This window comes from Grampus griseus (genome assembly GCF_964374135.1).
Source record: "Grampus griseus genome assembly, chromosome: 14".
Taxonomy (NCBI): Eukaryota; Metazoa; Chordata; class Mammalia; order Artiodactyla; family Delphinidae; genus Grampus; species Grampus griseus.
The window spans coordinates 52,858,323-52,878,569 of record NC_139008.1 but is presented as its reverse complement, the minus strand read 5'-3'; the positions used below and the strand labels follow the sequence as shown (position 1 = coordinate 52,878,569).

The following is a 20,247-nucleotide window of genomic DNA, read 5'->3' as shown; positions in this document are numbered from 1 at the left end:
AAAACAGGTTGGATGGCTCTGCTTATTGCACCACAGTCTCATCTGGCTGGTGGCAGAGTTCACCGGATAACTCAGTGACGTGTGTGTCCCAAATTTCATGGCTCAGTGCCCTTAGCCAGACTTTCAGGATTTCCATCCTTTTGCCCAAATCCCTTTCTGGTCTCATCTCCCATGATTTTTCTTCATATGTTCAGCATATGGAATTCTGAATGTCGGCCATGTGGATCCCCTCCCCCACTGCCACTGTACCTTCCCTTGTGGTCTTCCTCACTCTTGGATGCCCCCTTATCCCCCTCTTCTTCCCACCCGCTTCCCATGCATTATTCTCCTGCTCTGAGCACTAAGGGCCATGAAGACCTCAAGGTTCTGCCCGAACCTCTGGTCCTCTCTTGTCTGGATATTTGCTCATGTGGTACACTCCAGCTGGGTGAGCCTCTTCCCTCCCCACTTCTCTTCTCTGTGCTCCACAGACTTTTTTCTGAGCCTCTCAGGGAAAAATGATCTTTTCTCTGTTGACCGCACCGCCCCCCCCCACCCCAGCAGTTAACTTTAAAGTTGGCATTAGCATGCTCTCCCTTGTCTTATGCGTACACTTTACTCCACAGGTCCATCCAGAGAAGCAGCCATATCTTTTTTTTTTTTTTTTTTTTTTTAGCTGTATGCGGGCCTCTCACTGTTGTGGCCTCTCCCGTTGCGGAGCACAGGCTCCGGACGCGCAGGCTTAGCGGCCATGGCTCACGGGCCCAGCCGCTCCATGGCATGTGGGATCTTCCCGGACTGGGGCACGAACCCGTGTCCTCTGTATCGGCAGGCGGACTCTCAACCACTGCACCACCAGGGAAGCCCCTATGCAGCCATATCTTATATGTCTTGTACCCTAGAGTAACTTGCATGTTATAGGTGTTCAATAATATATAGTGAATAAATGAAAAGATCAGGGCATAAGGGATGTGTGCAAAAGGCTGGGGTGCAGGTAGGGGAGGCAGGTCTGCGTCTTTACCTTGGCCAGGTGGGCTGGGTATCCTGTGAGCTGAGGGGAGCACCTCCTTCCACTTCCCCGTCCTAATCCCCCACCCCGCTCACAAATCCTCACCTACACTCACAGTGACTCTCAGGATTATTTTTCAACAAGGGAACAGGAAGGCCTGATTCATCATGACTTAGGAATGGCTTGTAGGATAGGCTGGGGACCCAAACCACACATATTATACATTTCAAAATGTATTATGACATATATATATATATTATATATATATAACTGAAAACTATGTATATATATATATACTATATATATATAGTATATATATATATACTATATATATATAGTATATATATATACTATATATATATAGTATATATATATACTATATATATATATATACTATATATATATATATATAAAACTGAAAACTAGCAAGTAGCTATCTTTTTGTTTCCATTCCAATTCGATCAATAGGCAATGCATGTAAGAGGAAAAATATCCCAACAGCAGAGAAATTTTCAGGCAAGTCTTAAGATAATATTATTTTTTAAAGTGATGTCAATGCTATAAAACAAAGAAAAAAGATCTGTGTGTATGCTTAACGATTTCACATTTTTGCCTTCCAGGAGACGGAGCTGTTAGATCTCAGCCTTGTCAAAGATGCCAGATGTGGGAAACACGCCAAGGCTCCCAAGGTAGGAAGTGGAGTGTAGTATGCACACCAGCTGCTGCCTTGATTATTTAGCTGTGTCCTGGTATCAATTAATTGCCCCAGTTAAAAGTTTCTCTGTTGTAGATGTTATAAAACGCAATAAAACAGCCAGTCCTTTCAGAGACCAGTATGCTCTGAACACTACCATTTTTGTTAAAAGACGGAAACAACGAGCAAATATAGAGGCAGTTGGACATGGGGCTTGCTTTATGCCCTCGAATCTTATTTTTGTTTTGGAAAAAAAAAACAAACAATGCCAAAGTTACTGGGTAATTCTAAATATTCAAAATGTGCTTAAAAGTATTCGAAAAATTCCTTGAGCCTCGTGAGCATACGTGAACTAACCTTTTAGACAGATAAACAAGACCCTTTAGCTCAACTGCTTTGCAGTTGGAATCATTCCATCCATGAAGCCAGAGAGTGTCAGATCTTTCTGCTGTTCCTAGTGTTCCTAGTGAACACCCACAGACTTTGGGATCAGTTATGTGGAATGTCAACTAGCTTGGGTTTGAAAAACTTACTGAAGAAATATCTAAAGCAGTGTTTGCAGTTTATTTAGTTTTGGAAGATGGTTTAAAAATGTTGAATATGGGACTTCCCTGGCTGTCCAGTGGTTAAGACTCTGTGCTTCCACTGCAGGGGGCATGGGTTCATTCCCTGGTCTGGTAACTAAGATCCCGCATGCCATGCGGTATGGCCAAAAAAAATTATTGAATAAAACATACATATATTTTAAAAATTTAGATTATCTGGTAGGGTATAGTAGCAAGATGTGTTGACTTGCCATCAAAGTGGGAAACTACTCTTTACTCTATTTAAATTTTAGTACTTTAAAGACTTCTTCTGTAGCACAGAGAATATTGGCAAATAGGGAAGTACAGGTGCCATTCAGGGACTCTTGCCTCCTTCCATAATTGATATAAAACTAGCGATTTTCTATTTGAGTATCTACCTGCAACTTTTGTTTTATTCCTTAAAAAGTCAAAACACTTTCTTTGACATCAAAAATTAGCTGTTGCTGTGGAGATGCAGGAAGAGAAAAAGTCACCTACAATGATTATTCTTCAGATACCTAACAGTGCAGTAGTTGCTGGCAAATTTTGTCATAGAGCAAACAGGCAAATACTGCTTTTATTGCTGAAGGGGTTAAGATGATCTACAGGAAAATGTGGAAAATGAAAAGAGAGAAAAATCAGAATTATTTTCAAGAGGGTTTCTATAGGTGTTTCATGTGAAAACGGCCCATTATTTACATTCATCTCTTAGTAATACAATGATATTTCATTGGTTTGGTCTTTCGGTTTTGTATCAAGCTTATCATCATTAATGCTTTGTTGATGATTCAAAATTGTTCAATTTTCAGGGTAGAAAACAAAGTTTTTTCTTCTTCTCTCAACAACATTTCAGCCAGGTTTCATGTAAGCCTGTTATTGATAGTTCTGAGAACTATATTGATAACAGTTATGAAGTTTGTCTTTCAATGCAAGTTTATTGGCCTAACTTGAAGTTTCATTGTCAGTATTGGTTAAAGACAGTTGCCTACCCTCTATCAGACCCCCTTTGTTTCTGGACTTAGGGAAGTCAAGTCAATTCTTCTGACACATGGAGACTTGCTTTCAAGCTTGACTCTTTTACTGCAGCCCACAGCCTGCTTATCAGTTAAGTGTTTCATTTTATGTACGTGGTTTGATAAATGTCTGTTGAATGATGAGAAATGAACAGAACTAGGGTGTGTACTCTGCTCAGTTGATAAACCACTATTAGATTCTAAAAGGCTTCTATTGAGGACAGATTTCAACACTCAGAGTGCTCTGGCTTTTACTGTTTTTTTCCACTAAGATTTGCTTTCTCTGTGGATTATCCATGTTCTTGGTTTTTTTTTTCACTTCCTATTCCCTGCTGGGGTTCAAGCACCTCAATCTATTTTAATATTTTCAAAGCCGGATTCTGTCACATGTTACCTGTGTGAAATTCCTGAGACTTCTTCCTCGCTGGCTAAATGGTGATAATACTAATACTAATGCTACTAATAATAAATGCCTACTTCATATCATTGCTGTAAGGATTAAATAAAATAATTCATTGGCAAAGATTTAGCAGAGAAGTTCTCAAATTTAAGAGCTTGTAGAATTACCTGGAGAGCTTTAAAAAAAGGCTGATCCCTGTTGTCTACTTCCAGAGATGCTACAAGAATCTAATTAAATGTGCAATGTGGCATCAGGGTTTTGAAAAGTAAATTTGCCACAAAATTTGAACACTGCTGCCTGAACTCATCACCACTATATAGTAAGCACCCATTCAGTAGTAGCCACTGTTGTTGGTATTATCATCATTATTTTTGTATTTATTATTATTAAAATTACAATTCAGATTTGCAAGAAGTCAGATTCATTTCACTCAACTTGGAAAAGTTGATGTTATAAAGAGAGATTGGAGCAGGGGCCTGGCTGAAAGGGGCTTGGTGGATGGACAGGCAAGAAAGAAGTAGGTATTAATGCCAGTTCTAAAATCTTTAAGTTACAAAAGAAAACCTTTGCTTGAGCTGGATAAATAAAAAGATAATTTATTAAAAAATGATTGGAATGTATTGAACAATTCAGTGGAATTTCTGGGTTTAGTTGAAGTCGAATTCAGCTGCTCAAAAAATTGTCACCAAAGAATAGGTGCCTCTTTCTCTCACCAAACTGGCTTCCAAGGTGCTGGAAGGGATTCCCTTTCCATCCTTAGGGTCCCCATGGTGGCCACCTCTGCACACTATCCCTGGCAGCTCCCAGCTTCCCATGTGGCAGCAGCTCTATGTGGCAGGGACCAAAAGAGAAGCTAGTTTCCTCCAGAGTATTCCAGAATGATTGCAGCATAGCCACCTCATAGAAGGGGGCATATGGACCGGAGGCGGAAAACTAAATAAGAGGGGACCATTGTGTTGGCTAGAACAGAAGCAGCAGGACAATTACAGTGTAAAGACACCAACCAGTATGGAGTGAGAAAAGCTTGGGAACTTAGGACAAGAAGGCAATGTAATATGAAGACAGATTGAGTGGAAGACTTTCTGCGGGGGCTTATATATCAGAGAGGAAGGTGGAACATGTGTGGAGCAGATACTATTTATCAAAACACCCAGGCACCCTGCAAATATTTATCTGTGTATTCATATTATTTTTGTTTTTCACAGCATCTCATTATATAAAAATTCACAATCTAGTTGAAGATGAACTGTTTTCTATGCCTGCTGTGATTTGAAATAACATTTATAGGACATGAAAAAGCTTCTACGTGTTGCCCCGTTAGTGAATTTTAAATGTAGATCCCAACGCAATGCATACGATTCCAGATCTGCTTTTCTGTACACAGCTTTTGTTCAAGTTATCAGTTTTGAAATTTCTCACTGGAGAGAAATTGGGAGATTTTTATCCAAAAGGAAAAATCACACTAAAAAAATCTTATCCTTTGAAATCTAAAATGTATTTATGTTTCCTTTCTTGCTCTCTCCTTTGTCTCCCCTTCCACCTTCCCTACCTTGCCGTCCCCCCTCCTGCCCCCAGGTTTATGAAGCACATGTAAAGAGAAACGTTCTGTGTTATATACATCTTGTCTATGCCATATACACATGCTCTCTGGATCTTCATTTCAACAGGATCTTTGCTTTTTAAAGGAGGGTTTATCACTATGGTTTCTGATCTGTTAGTGGCATAGCATTAATAAAATGAATTAGGCCTAACTAGAATGAAAAATATCAGTGTCTTGTGCAGAGCAAGTTTTCTGATACTTTTGTGTGTGTGTGTGAGTGTATGTTCTAGAACACAACAAGAAGTGTATTTTTTCTATAGGCTATCCCAGAAAGTTTTCAGCAGCATTTCTGATAAAGATAGTTTCTTTATCTTCAGGATTCTTAGGAATTATTTCATCCTTAGGAATGTTGAAAAGTAGATGGGACTAAGAAAGTGGAGATGTGGTTTTGGGTGCCCACTCTGCCATTAACGAGCTTAAGTTGTTCTTTCTATCTGTGCCTCTACTTCCTCATCTATGAAATGGGTGTCGGGGGAGCACAGGATTTTAGGTGTGTAAGTCTTGTTAAGTATTGATTCCAACTTTTAAGGGCAGTTAATCAAGCCAAGGCACTCCATCTTACAGATTATAAAACATGTCCAGCAGGTTTACATGACCTAAAACTTCTTACTTTGGTCATAGCAAATCAGGTGAACTTAAGAAAAAAAGTCAGGTAGCATTTGAACCAAGATAAGGTCTTATGCAAACAAAAAGAAAAGAAAAGAAGAAAGACATGTCAAATTTTTCATGTGAACTTCTTGAAAGTTCTAGGTTTGCTTTGGATTCCTGAGGGAGTAATACCACAGTTACAGAGGCCCTCCCAGGTTTTAGTCCATGATCAAGCCTCCATATGCATGCAGCAGTATCACTGAAAAATGTGTCTATGGTAGTACTTTCAAACTGTATTTTGTGCAAAGAAAACTGCTTCTTTTGCTTAACTGACAATTACCTAGTTCCTCCTATCAGTAAAAGGCAGTGTATTTCAAGTGTGTGATATTAATTTGAACACCGATACCTTGTATATATCCAGGTCACAATTAAATTCTAGGTGGTACAGGTACTCCCTACTTTTCGAAAGTTCACTTTACACCACTGCGTTTTTTTCGAAAGGCCTACATTAGCATGTGTTTTAGCTAAATGAAAGAAATCTGAAGAGGATTTTCACTTTTACAAAACATGGCGAAAAGCAGAAAAATAGCATTCAGCTTTTGTTTGCGGCGGAAGAGCGCTTATAGAGGTAAGCCTTGAGCGGGGCACCGCCAAGCTCCTTTCCTGGGAACGGTACTCAGCCTCAAGCCACCCCAGCTTTGTGCCGTGTCTGTGAACATCTGTGCTTTTTCTCAGTTTATTTTGTGCCTCCCTTAGCAAGATGTGCCCTAAGGTAATTGCTTCTTCACTTTATGCCATTTCAGCTTGTGAAAACTTTCACAGGGATGCTCTTCTTTTCGATAATGGGGGAAATCTGTATATAATATCACCACAATCACATAAGGTAGATTAGAGTAAAACTAGATTTTAAAAGCTGATCAGGTTTTGTTTTCCTAATCCTTATATAAAAATGATGGCTTTTCAATTTCATCATTGTTTTGACAAATGGACATTGAGTATCTGTTTCTGCCAGGCACTGTTCTGGGCACTAGGAAAACAGCAATGAACAAAAAAGACAAATAACTCTGTTCTCATCTAACATTCCTTTTCGGAGTAGGGAAGAGGTGGTAGTGGTAAACTGACTTTCAAAAAAAGAGAGAGAAAGAAAGAAAAAGGAAGGAAGGAAGGAAGGGAGGGAGGGGAGAAAGAAGGAAGGAAGGAAGGAGGGAGGGAGGGAGATGGAGGGGAGGAAGGAAGGAGGGAAGGAGGGAAAGAAGGAAGGAGGGAAGGAAGGAAGGAAGGAAGGAAAGAAGGAAGGAAGGGAGATGGAGGGAAGGAGGGAAGGAGGGAAGGAAATCCCTGGTTTGTTGTGTTTCCTGGTTTCCTTTGGGTGAATATTCCGAACCTGATGGGTTTCAAACCACACTCTGACATCACCGAGAGTTGGAAAGCAGTGTACACCACAGCCTTCAGCCCTGTGAGCAGGCTCCCTCCAGCACTGCTCTGGGTGAGGGAAACAGATAACTGATAAGTCCCACAGAGACAAATAAAACAAGGACAGGAGACCATAGACCATGAGTGATAAAGAGGCTTCTTGTTTTATTGAGCCCTAGTGAGTAAGTTCTCTTGATAAGTTGAGATCATATAAGCAGAGACATGAATTAAGAGAAGGAGAAGCATTCCAGGCAGAGAGGGCACAGCAAGAGCAAAGGCCCTGAGGTAGGAACAAGCTTGGCATATTTGAAGACCAAATAAGAGGCCAGTGTGGCTACAGTGGAGTGCAGCAAAGAAAGATGAAAGTCAGAGAGGTGGCTGAGGGCCACATTATTTTGGGCTTCGTAGGCCATGCTGATGATTTTGGCTTTTCCTCTGAGAGACATGGGAAAGGATCTGAATGTTCTGAGCAGAGGAGAGACAAAGATCTGACCTAGCTTTTAAAAGCATCACTGGCCACAGCCTTGAGAACAGACCACAGAGGACAAAGAAAAAAGCAGGGAGACCAACTAAATGGCTGTTGCAAATATCCTGGTCAGTGTTGATGATGAATTTTGACCAAAAGGTGTAGAAAAACACCAAAATCTGAATATGTTTTAAAGGCAGAACCACAGGATTTGTCAATGCATTGGATGGGAAGTATGGGGAAAAGAAAGGATTCAAGAACAGCTCTGAGTGCTTTGACCTGGGAAAGTGGGAGACTTGAGTTGCCATATCCTGAGATGGGAAGGAAGAAGCACATTTAAACAGAAAAATTCAGCTTGGTCTTTGGATATTTAAAGTTTGAGATGCCTATTAGACTTCTATCTGATATCATATTTGGATCTGCAAATCTGGAGGTCAGGGGAAATGGCCATGGAGTTATACATAACTTTGATTCTTTAAAGCTCAAGGCCCAGGGAGGTCTCCTAAGGAACGTAGGTGTCCAAGAAAGTTCTGATATCTAAACCCTGGGACCTCCAGCATTCAGACTTTGAGGAGATGAGGAGGAACCAATAAAAGAGACTGAGACTGGTATATTCCCCCAAAGAATGGAAAGCAGGAACCTTAAAGATACTTGTATACCCGTGTTCATAGTAACATTACTTACAATGACCAAAAGGTGAAAAAACCCAAATGTCAATCAGTAGATGAATGGATATACAAAATGTACTAGATACATAAAATGGAATATTATTCAGCCTTAAAAATGAATGAAATTTTAACACAGGCTACAACATGGGTAAACGTAGGAGAAAGTATGCTAAGTGAAATAAGCCAGACACAAAATGACAAACATTATGTGATTCCACTTATATGAGGCAGCTAGAGTAGTCAAATCCATAGAGTAGAAAGGAGAATGGTGGTTTCCGGGGCTGGGGGTAGGGGGTAGGGGGAGTTACTGTTTACTGGGGACAGAGTTTCAGTTTGAGACGATGAAAGGCTCTGCAGATAAATGGTGGTAATATTGTGCAACAACCTAAATTAATGTCACTAAACTGCATCACTTGACAACCATTAAAATGATAAATTTTATGGTATATATATTTTGCCACAATAAAAAAAAGAGAGAGAGAGAGAGAGAGACTGAGAAGGAACAGCCAGTGAGGAGGGAGGAGAATCAGAAGAGAGCATATCTTGGACACCTAAAAAAGTATTTCAAGAAGGAGGGAGTTGTCATTTGGCTAAAATGGTGGAATTTCCTTCTAGTCCTTTTTTTTTTTCACTTTTACATACTTGTAACTTTATTGAGATACCATTTTATATATGCTTTAAATGTTTTCCCCATATTAATAGCATCAAATAGGTTATTTATTTAAGGGCTGTCAAATCTTCAATAGCTCATCACAGAATCTGGATGCCAATATGTAAATCTCATAATGAGCTGTTATTTGGATGTTATACAACAGTGGTTTCAATGAATCATCCATGAGTACTGGAATTGTGCTTTATTTACTGTCCCCCTTTGCTGATTATAAGCTATCTGCCTGACTTTGAACAGATTTCACCATTGTGTGAAGCCGCAGTCATAAAATTTGGTGTAGATATTTGAGGTTTACTAAAGAATAAGAAAACCCTTTATACAACAAAGTAAAGGTTTCTCTCTCTTTCCACTCATTTGCTGAGGAGATTTACCTTCAGCCCATAATCTTGGTTCCAACTGTTTCTTAATTTACCTGACATGGTGCAATAGCTGATTTGGAGGTGTGGGGTGTGCATTTGTTGGGGTCATTTTGTTTACATAAATGTTTATTTACATCTTTACAAAATGGAGAAAAATAGGGCTACAAATCCACAGAATTATCAATGTATGTGTAATGGTTTTGACAACTATTCACATTTATCTCCAGATGTAAATTATATGGCATAGTTCCTTTTTCATGTTCATTAAATTCCATAGATGTCAGTGGTTTCCTTGGAAACGAAAACCTTTATATAACTAGTTGGAGATTTGGTAGCAGAAATATCAGGATGCTGAGGGGGGTAAGGAATGGTTCCCTTAGTAGATCTTTGCATTTAAAACTCTTCTGTCTTTTCCACCTGCCCCTCAACCTCATGGCTGTTCAATAGTGAACAAGAGAAGATTTTTAAAGCTACCATTAAAGTATAGAATATCTTCTCTAACGGTTAAAAACTTTTAACTTTTTTATAAGCAATCACAGCTAAGCTAAGTCTTGTCTGGGATGTTGATATAAATTCCCAAATTTGAGAAGGCGTTGGATTGTCTCTTATCAACAATTAAATCTGAGCATTTGAGTGATGCCGCCATTACTCAGTATATATATATATATGTGTCCATCTGTAAAATATGGTGAACTAAACATGTGTATGACTGAATAAAGATTCCATTTTGCTTTTAATAATAGCAAGCATCTGTCTTAGTATCTACTGCCACAGAGTTCAAAAGGCCCCTGAAGAGTTGTTGTGGAAGGGGAAGGGAGAGGCCACAGTTCTGGCAAAGGTTAATAGTAGGTGAAAGACATGGCAGCTAAGAGCATTCTCACGATGGCCAGAGTGGACCCCTTGTTGAAGACAGGATTAGTTCCATGCGGTAACTAAACCTCAGGTCTTTTCAGAAGGTTCTGACTCATTCTATCACTGCTTCTATCTGGTGTAATTTCAATCTAAATCCAATCTGTTTTACATACAATGGTACAGAGTTGCATTTTGGAAACATTTCTCAATTTTAATTCTTTTGAATGAAATAATACGCCACCTTGTGGATATACTTGATATTAATTTCTTAAGTTAATTCAAAATAGTGAACTGCTCTCTAAGCCAGGGTTTTCAAACTTTGGTTCTAATATAGAGATATGAGAGGCACCCGAGGAGTTTTTAAAATCTCGATGTCCAGGCCACATCCATATCAATTAAATCAAATGTCTGATGTGGGGCTTAAGCATCGCTTTTTTCTTTAAAGCTCCCCAGCGATTCCTGTGTTTAACCAAGTCTGAGAACCTTGCTCTCAGTAAAAAGAGTGTCAGCTTAAATGGATGTTTCTCTTTTTAAAATAAGGACTCTATGCAGTAAGGCATTGAGAACTTTCCTACAATATTCTCTTGTCAAAAGGACTACTTTTCAGTCTAGTCTTCCTTCAACTTGCCCAGCTATACTTAATATAATAAGTGTGCCATAGTACTTGTATGAGAGTTTTCCAGCTGCCATAACAAAGTACCAAAGACAGGGTGACTTAAACAACAGAGATTTATATTCTCATCATTCTGGAGGTTTGAAGTCTGAGATCAGGTGTTGGCAGTCTTGGTTTCTTCTGAAGCCTCTCTCCTTGGCTTGTAGATGGCTGTCTTTTCCCTTTGTCTTCACATGGTCCTCCCTGTATACCTATCTGTGTCCTGGTTTCCTCTTCTTATAAGGACCCCAGTCATATTGGACTAGGGTCCACCCTGATTACCTCATTTTAATATAATTAACTCTTTAAAGACTTTATCCTCAGATATAATCACACTCTGGCAGAGGTGGTTAGGGATTCAACATATGAATATAGGTGGGGGGAGCACAACTCAGCCCATAACAGTATTTTCTCACTACATTACAAAGGATTATTTCATAATTGATCTAATATAAATAAGTAGAATTTTTTTCTTTATAATCAATAGTCAAAGTGGATATAAATGTGTAGCTGGAATCATTTCAGAAATAGATATTATTTATTGCTTTTACAGAGGACCTTTATTGCAGCTTATAATTTTTTTTGTTTCATCAGCACATTCATACCCATTCTTTTATAACCCAGACCCCCAGTAAGTGTCTTTGCACATCTAAGTGCCTAATATAGTGTAGTCATTATGTGTACAAGCTTTTGGGTCAGATGCCCAAGGCTCAAAGCCAATTACTAGCTATATAACCCAGGAGGTTATTCCATATCTCTGAGATTTAGTTGCCCCATTTGAATTATGGAAATAATCTCTATGTTTATCTTATCTGGTTACTGTAAGGACTCAGCGTTACAATGCATGTAAAGCCCTTAACACAACTCTCATGTCTATTGTATGTGTTAAATACCTTTTAGCTATCATCCTTAATGACTTTTAGTAAGTAAATAAAATGTATAACTGATGCTCATGTGATGTACTGTAGTAGGCAAAAGCAAATTAGAGTTGCATAATTTACCTATTTACAGTAGAACTCAGGTACTGCTATGGGTTACTCCACATGAGAGATTTATACTTTTGTAGCTTTACTTAAACCTACCTGTGAAAATCTATTTTTATATATTAACTGTAGAAAACTCAAAACACATTTATCTTTGTAGCCAAACCACTGTCCACAGTGAACTATCACAGCAACCCATTGTACTAAGATTTACAGTTCTTATTCAGAAAACTGCCTAGATTTGTAAAGAGTTAAATAGATTTTCCCAAAAATCAGAATAATTTTAGAGCAATTTGCTTTCAGTTAAGAACATGTTGGTAACTTTTTCTGCGCAATGAAACCGTTGAAGTAAAATTGGAAACACTGTTTGGAAATGGAAGACCAAACTTAGGGTCAGAGAGACCCAAATTCAAATCCCAGTGCACATATTAACTGAGGGATCCCAAGAAGGTTTCTTAGCTTCTCTGTGGGAATAATACCCATTAGATAGGGTTGTCTGGTAAGTTGGAATATAGTTGGTAACAAGACAAGCATCCTAATATCGGACACACTTTAGGAGCTCACTCCTTGTGACTTAACTGCCTACCTGCCTTGGGTTCAATGTTGGTTTATTCTTCTTAGCACTCAGTGAGTCTGATGGGTAATTAAGCATATATATTACTTGAGCTACCTTCTTGTTGGAGATTAGGTTCTAAAGTATTTTTCGTGTAATTTAACACGTGTCCAACAGGGAAAAAAACTGGATTGTGATTTGACTCATTATATAAGAGAAGAAAAAGTTGGGGGAGTAAAAGGAATGTTTATGACTATCATGGAGTCATTATGAGAATTAAATGATGCATATACCTGAAATGGCTTCACCAGCCACAGTGTGCTATATAGTAATATTAATTTGTGAGCAGCTTGGTAGAATGGAAGGAATTTAAGAATATGTACTAGGTCTTACTGTATAGCACAGAGAACTATATTCAAAATCCTATGATAAACCATAATGGAAAAGAATATGAAAAAAGAATGTATATAACTAAATCACTTTGCTATTCAATTAACACAACATTGTAATCAACTATACTTCAATAAAAAATAAATAAAAATAAAAAAGAATATGTACTAGAAATTCATTTTTATCATCCTTCAATGGAAAATGGCTGAAAATTCCTGAATTCCTTCTATTTACCACAAAAGCATAAAATCCCAGATTGCAGACTTGGAATGTGATACCTAACACACAGTAAGGTATTTTCATGGATGAAAGAATACCTTCACCGCAGTTTTTCTCGTTCCTTGATGTGAACACAATTAACATTCTTAGCTGTCTAAAATGTGAAATTTCAAGTGCCTGAAGAAATAGCCTTGATTTTATGTAAAGAGTGACATTTAAAAGACAAAATAATGTAGTGAAATATTTGCTACTTCATAGATCTTCGTTAAGGGCAGAAATAAAGTTTTCTAAGGCTACTGAACTTAACATCCATAGAGATTTATAGGAGATGGAATAGCCTAACTAATTAAGCAGAATATGTGTTGTTTGCCTGTGAAACAGGATCATTGGTTCTAACAGGTCAGAAAATTCACATTTCAGTCTCACACACCAATATATTTTCTCCGTGCCATCCAGATGTTTCTTGATACTGTAATTTGTGTTCGAGCTTTACCGATTTCAGGAAAGACCAGTGGAGCTGGAAGAAGAGCTTGTTGGTCACTATTGGCTGTGAATGGATGTAATGTGAAGATGATTCACTTTATTTTCTCTTAGGGACAGAGAAAACTTTAAAAAAAAATAATGAACTCAGTATTTCTCTAAGTGAGTTCCTTGGAATACTAACAGTTGTTATGAGATAGAAGTGTCAGATAAGTTTTGTAGATGTTGTTTCTTTACTACAGGACTTCTCAGAGTCTATGATGTGTTAGACATGGATCGGGGCCATTTTCCTTTTTTTGGACAACAAGCCCCTTTGTCAAGCATATCTCATAGAACTACTGTTCTGCTGAATTAGCTTTGGTGAATGTTTCTATAGTCAGTTCTTATGAAGTTAATCATACTCCATATTGGGACTGGAACACCAGTTTAACAGTGGTGCTTGTTCCTACAATAATGCAGATACCTAATTAGAGATGTTTAAAAACCAAATTCCTGAGTGATCTAAACCATATTTTTACCTTTCTTTAGGTAAAAATCCCTTGATGATATACAATTGAATTTTATCTTGTATTATATCGTGTATTGCTTGTAATTTTAAACTTTATTAGCATTATCCCACTTTTTTTTTTTTAACATAGACCTTGGTTTATGACAGAGGGTCATCAGCATTGTCAATACCTCATTTAAAACACAAGAGTTTAATTTATTTCCACAGTATCTGAGATGCAGTTTGGCATTTAGGCCAGCTTAATGCATGGTGCAATGCTAGGGTGGGATTCCAGGTCTACTGATAATTCTGGAGATCAGTTTCCTACAGCTTTACATCTTATCATTTGTTTAAAACTGATAACACTTAGATTTTTGGAAAGATCTGAAGTCAAGATAAAGCTTGAATTGAGGTTAAATTAAAAGTGAGTAAGAGTTGGGCTTCCCTGGTGGCGCAGTGGTTAAGAATCTGCCTGCCAATGCAGGGGACACAGATTCGAGCCCTGGTCCGGGAAGATACCACATGCCTCAGAGCAACTAAGCCCGTGCGCCACAACTACTGAGCCTGCGCTCTAGAGCTCGTGTGCCACAACTACTGAGCCTGCGTGCCACAACTACTGAAGCCTGTGTGCCTAGAGCCCATGTTCCACAACAAGAGAAGCCACTGCAATGAGAAGCTCGCGCACTGCAACGAAGAGTAGCCCCTGCTCGCCGAACTGTTGCACACAGCAATGAAGACCCAACGCAGCCCAAAAAAAAAAAAAAAGTAAGTAAGAGTTACTTGGGGAGCAATAATTTTTAAAACCATCGCTTCTTCCTGGTTCCCTTGTGTGTGTGTGTGTGTGTGTGTGTGTGTGTGTGTGTGTGTGTAGTTGGGAGCAGGGGGAGGCAGTGCTGATTCTCTGATCACATAAATTGACTTTAATGCTCTGAAAATGAGGCTTTAACTCTGTAACCTCGTGTTAAAGGGACAGCAGTCGTTCAGAGCCCCAACCAGTGTTATCTTTGTGGCCACAGTCAGTCATCAGTTTCTTCATATCTTGATTTCCTTATTCATAAAATGAAGTTCATAATACTATTTCTCAGGGTTGTTGTGAGGATGAAAGGCCATAATATATGTTTCATAGTCAGGGCTCTGTAACTGTAGCTATCGTTATCCCAAAAACTAAAGGCCATTGGCACATACGTTTAATAGACTTGAACTCAGGGTCATTATTTGACAAATTAGACTCTTTGCTTGATCAACTATAGTTTCAATTTTTTCCTTTAGATACTTAACATTTGCCATCTATATTATGCAGTCTTTTCACTTTCTGGCAGTTTTCAATTTTAATCATATCTTGAACAACATTTAAAAAAAGAACTTTGCTCATTATTCATATTTCAAATATTTAATTTTTAAATCGAACATTTCCTTACAAGAAGTTTTCAGGATTTGTAATATCTGGTCAAAAATTGCCAAGCATAACTTTTCTTTTTACAAATATTAATTAACAATTAAATTTCATTGTTTTTAGTTGAAAGTAAGTATGTCCTTTTGTATCTGTGCATGAATTACATTTGCTTTCATCCTTAGAGTACCTTAGTGTGAATTTAATAAAGAAGTTTCATGGGTTGGGACATACACAAAGATCTGAGAAATTAACTATTGACTTGATTATTTTTGCCATAGGTAAACCCCTACTGTCTAAAATAGGAATTAATGAGCGAGATTTATTTTTTGTTGTTGGGTACTCTGAAAACATGCTTCTATATTAAGTTCCACCCATGCAGTTTTATTTAAAGATTAAATAATTTAGAAGGCATTGTCTACATATTTTTACTTACAAATATGGATACCAGATGAAAATCTAAATAAAATTAAGATCTCATGTTAGTTTTGTCTCACACATATGCTTAAGTATGTTGAATAGCTGAAAACTGAAAATCTACTTCTTCATTTACACATTTTTAAAGTCAATAATGCTTTCAAATAAATTATCAACATACAATATTGAAAAAGAAAAGCTCTTAGAACATCAGAAATTAAAAGACGATTGAATGAGGTATTTCATGAGTTAGTGGTTGATAGAAATTTTGGAAAGTGTGTTAAAGAATAAATTGTGTCACTAATAGCAGACTAGACTGGATATCTAATTTTGTGGCTACCTGCTCAAAATTTCATGGTTCCTGTTGATAATTCTTAGTCAAATAATTTATTTGAAGGATACTGTAGAGCATTTGAAATACTGTAGAGGTATGACTAGAGACCTTATTTTTTTCCATGAAAAAAGAGAAAAGTAAATTATTATTCCAGTGCAAAAATTACAAAAAGTCATATAGATTGATTCTCTGCTCTGTAAATATTTTCCCCAGATACTTGTTTGCTACATTACTCTAAATTCTTTAAGTAAATTCTTACAAATGTTCTAAGAACCAAGAAATTCATCAAGCTTCTTTTAATCACATTTTAAAATGTTCTGCTTTTTAATTTACCAATATTCATGCCCAATTTAAGATTATGAATTGAGAAACTATAAAGTTACAAGAGAAAAATAATATATTGTGCTAAAGGAGACCTTGCCTTTGTAAGTTGAGCTAGTTTCTCTGTCAACAAGATGTTACATGATAAATCATGTATCAAAAACCATATAGTTTTGGAGGCGGTGAGAAGCAGGAAATTCAGGGCTGTCATCTGACTTCAGTTGATGGTATCTTTGCCACAATGAATAAGGTGTGGCCTCGTTAACTCAAGGGCAGAAATTCAGGCTGTGGTGAATCCAAGTCCATTCACAATATTTCCTTTAATCATAACAAAACATATTGCTTTAATCGCATTTGTTGGTATTAGTTGCATGTGGCAAAAATTTCATGCACTATTAACTCTTTTTTTTTTCATGCACTATTAATTCTAACTCTACATTGGAACACTAGAATTAGGCCGCCTTGGCTCTAAATAAATCCTCTTGGCTCTGACTGAGAAGAGAAAACCAATTATTTTAGGGGCCAGCCCTGAATTATTGCCTTAATACAGGCTCAGTCACCAATAAAGGGAGCTTGCATAAAGAATAGTTTAAGAACAAGTTGGAGGGGCTTCCCCGGTGGCGCACAGTGGTTAAGAATCCGCCTGCGAATGCAGGGGACACAGGTTGGAGCCCGGATCTGGGAAGATCCCACATGCCGCGGAGCAACTAAGCCCAGGCGCCACAACTCCTGAAGCCCACGGGCCTACAGCCCGTGCTCCACAACAAGAGAAGCCACCGCAAAGAGAAGCCCAGGCACCGCCCCCGCTCTCCACAACTAGAGAAAAGCCCACGTGCAGCAACGAAGACCCAACGCAGCCAAAAAAATTAAATAAATAAAATTTTAAAAAATTACAAAAAAAAAAGAACAAGTTGGAGAAAGTGATGGAAAAGGATTCTGTCCTCAATTTTGGCAACATTGAAGCTATTACAAAAAATTCCTTTGAAAAAATATTTAAATTGCCTTAAAGCTTGAATAATTCCAAATACGCAAAAGAAAAACCGGGTCATGTGTTTTTCTTCCAGAAGATCACACTGTGTTCATCTATTCATTTGCATAAATGACATAGTAAAGTTCTTTTATTTAACATAACAGCTTAAGTACAGCCATGGTGCTAAATATCTTTTTCATATTTATCGCTTCTATGGCTGAATAATAATCCATTGAAATCATGTGAATATTTACCATCAATTTACTATTGAATAGTTACACAATTTCCATTTTATTTTTATTATAAGTAACTTTGAAGCAAACATCTGTCATTTTGCATTTTTCTTCTCAGTTGTTATTTTCTTAAATTGTAGTCCTAGCAATGGAATTACTTGTTCAAATGCATCTGATTTAACGCATTATCATAGGGTTCTTCCTCATTTTCTCTCCTTAGGGCACCCTGTGGGGTGACCATGCACTCTCTGGTGTACAGCCAAGGAGGGAACTCCATATTGGTCCTGGGGATCTTTTTCATTCTTTTATGTGGCGGTGTCTTATTCCTCCGCATAGTGTACTGTAGTTTATTCAAACAGTCTTTTGTGGATGAACATTTAGGTTGTTTCCAATATTTTACTGTGCGTATGAGGGTGCAATTTAAAAAACAAAACAAAACAGAAAACAGCTCTATGTATGTCTTGTCATACATATGCAGAGGTTCGGTTTCAGGGTAAATTCCTAGGATTGGTTATTTTGCTAACTTCTCCTTCATAGGATTTTTGCTTTGTTTCGTTTTGTTTTTATCATTTTCTATTCCCCCTGCAATGTATAAGATGATCTTTGCCCCCTCACCTCCAGCCTTAACACAAAGTATACTGTCAAGTTTTAGATTTTTGTCAGTTTGGTAAGAAATGCTATCAGTATAGTTTTAAGTTGCATTTCTCTTACTATGCTTGAAATTAAGCATCTTTTCATGTGTTTAAGAGCCACATGTATTTTTACTATGAACTTCTGTTCATATATTTTGCATTTTTCTACCTGGTCTTTCAGCCTCCTTAATTTTTTTTACAGCTCTTTAGGAGAATTATCTCTTTATCTATCATAGAGCTGCAAAAATGTTTTCCTGGTTTGTCTTTTGACTTTGCTTATGGTGCTTTTTGCCATGTAAGTTTTTGTTTATATTTTTATGTAGTCAACTTGTTGATTATTGCTTTTGGATTTTGAGTCACAGAAAGTCTTTTTCCATATCTAGTTTATGAAGAAATTCACCCATAGTTTTTTCCTAGTATGGTTTCATGTTTTTACATTTCAGTCTTGGATAATCTAGAAGTTTTTTATGTTGTATGTTGTGAGGTATGGATCCAATTTTATCTTTTTCTAACTTGATATCCTTTTATTACAACACTTTTTTTTTAAACATCTTTATTGGAGTATAATTGCTTACAATGGTGTGTTAGTTTCTGCTTTATAACAAAGTAAATCAGTTATACATATATATATGTTCCCATATCTCTTCCCTCTTGCGTCTCCCTCCCTCCCACCCTCCCTATCCCACCCCTCCAGGCGGTCACAAAGCACCAAGCTGATCTCCCTGTGCTATGCGGCTGCTTCCCACTAGCTATCTACCTTACGTTTGGTAGTGTATATATGTCCATGCCTCTCTCTAGCTTTGTCACAGCTTACCCTTCCCGCTCCCCATATCCTCAAGTCCATTCTCTAGTAGGTCTGTATCTTTATTCCTGTCTTACCCCTAGGTTCTTCATGACATTTTTTTTTCTTAAGTTCCATATATATGTGTTAGCATACGGTATTTGTCTTTCTCTTTCTGACTTACTTCACTCTGTATGACAGACTCTAGGTCTATCCACCTCATTACAAATAGCTCAATTTTATTTCTTTTTATGGCTGAGTAATATTCCATTGTATATACGTGCCACATCTTCTTTATCCATTCATCTGATGATGGACGCTTAGGTTGCTTCCATGTCCTGGCTATTGTAAATAGAGCTGCAATGAACATTTTGGTACATGACTCTTTTTGAATTATGGTTTTCTCAGGGTATATGCCCAGTAGTGGGATTGCTAGGTCATATGGTAGTTCTATTTGTAGTTTTTTAAGGAACCTCCATGCTGTTCTCCATAGTGGCTATAACAACACTATTTTTTTAAGACCTTCATTTGTCCTAATCTGGTGTTGAGGTGTTTCAATAATTTAAAAATCAAATTGTATCTTTCTGCAACTTGCTATACACTTGTGCCTAGACCATTTATTATAAAGTCCATTTTTGGCACAATTTATTTAGCAGTCTAACTTTTGTCCTAGTGAGTTGAGATACTACTCTTTTCATATATAGTATTTCCACATGCAACTGAGCCTATTTCTGGACTATATTCTATTTCACTGTTAAGTCTGACTATTAATATATACTGTAGTACTTTAAATTCAGATTCTGCAAGGGAAAGGTGGATTCTTAGTCCAGAATAACAACAAAAAATAGGAAGTTATAATTTTTTATCAACCCATATGTCTGCTGAATTTTGCTTTCAATACTATTCTCTCCTTTACTCTTAATCCCTCATGGAAAAATTATTTTTCTCTAAGGCAATTTTTGTTTGTTTCATATTTTTTATGTAGCTATGGCATGCCTTTGCTAATTTTAAAAAAATTAATTTTTTAAATTTTATTTTTAAAAATCCTTAGAAAACAAAATCATTATCAGTTAAGCAATTGACATTGATATCTTGTAAATTTAACCACGAGGTCCAGGAAATAAAAAC

General features: G+C 37.4%; 1 protein-coding gene across 2 annotated transcripts in view; it reads left to right on the top strand.

Annotated features, from left to right (window-relative positions):
- The window catches only part of PLCB1 (phospholipase C beta 1), a 682,255-nt gene that overhangs the window by 230,907 nt on the left and 431,101 nt on the right, over nucleotides 1–20,247 (top strand). For both annotated transcript variants that reach the window (XM_082670207.1, XM_082670208.1), the window contains exon 3: nucleotides 1,609–1,677. In XM_082670207.1, coding sequence (XP_082526333.1) covers nucleotides 1,609–1,677 — 69 coding nt within the window. The remainder of the gene's footprint in view (nucleotides 1–1,608; nucleotides 1,678–20,247) is intronic.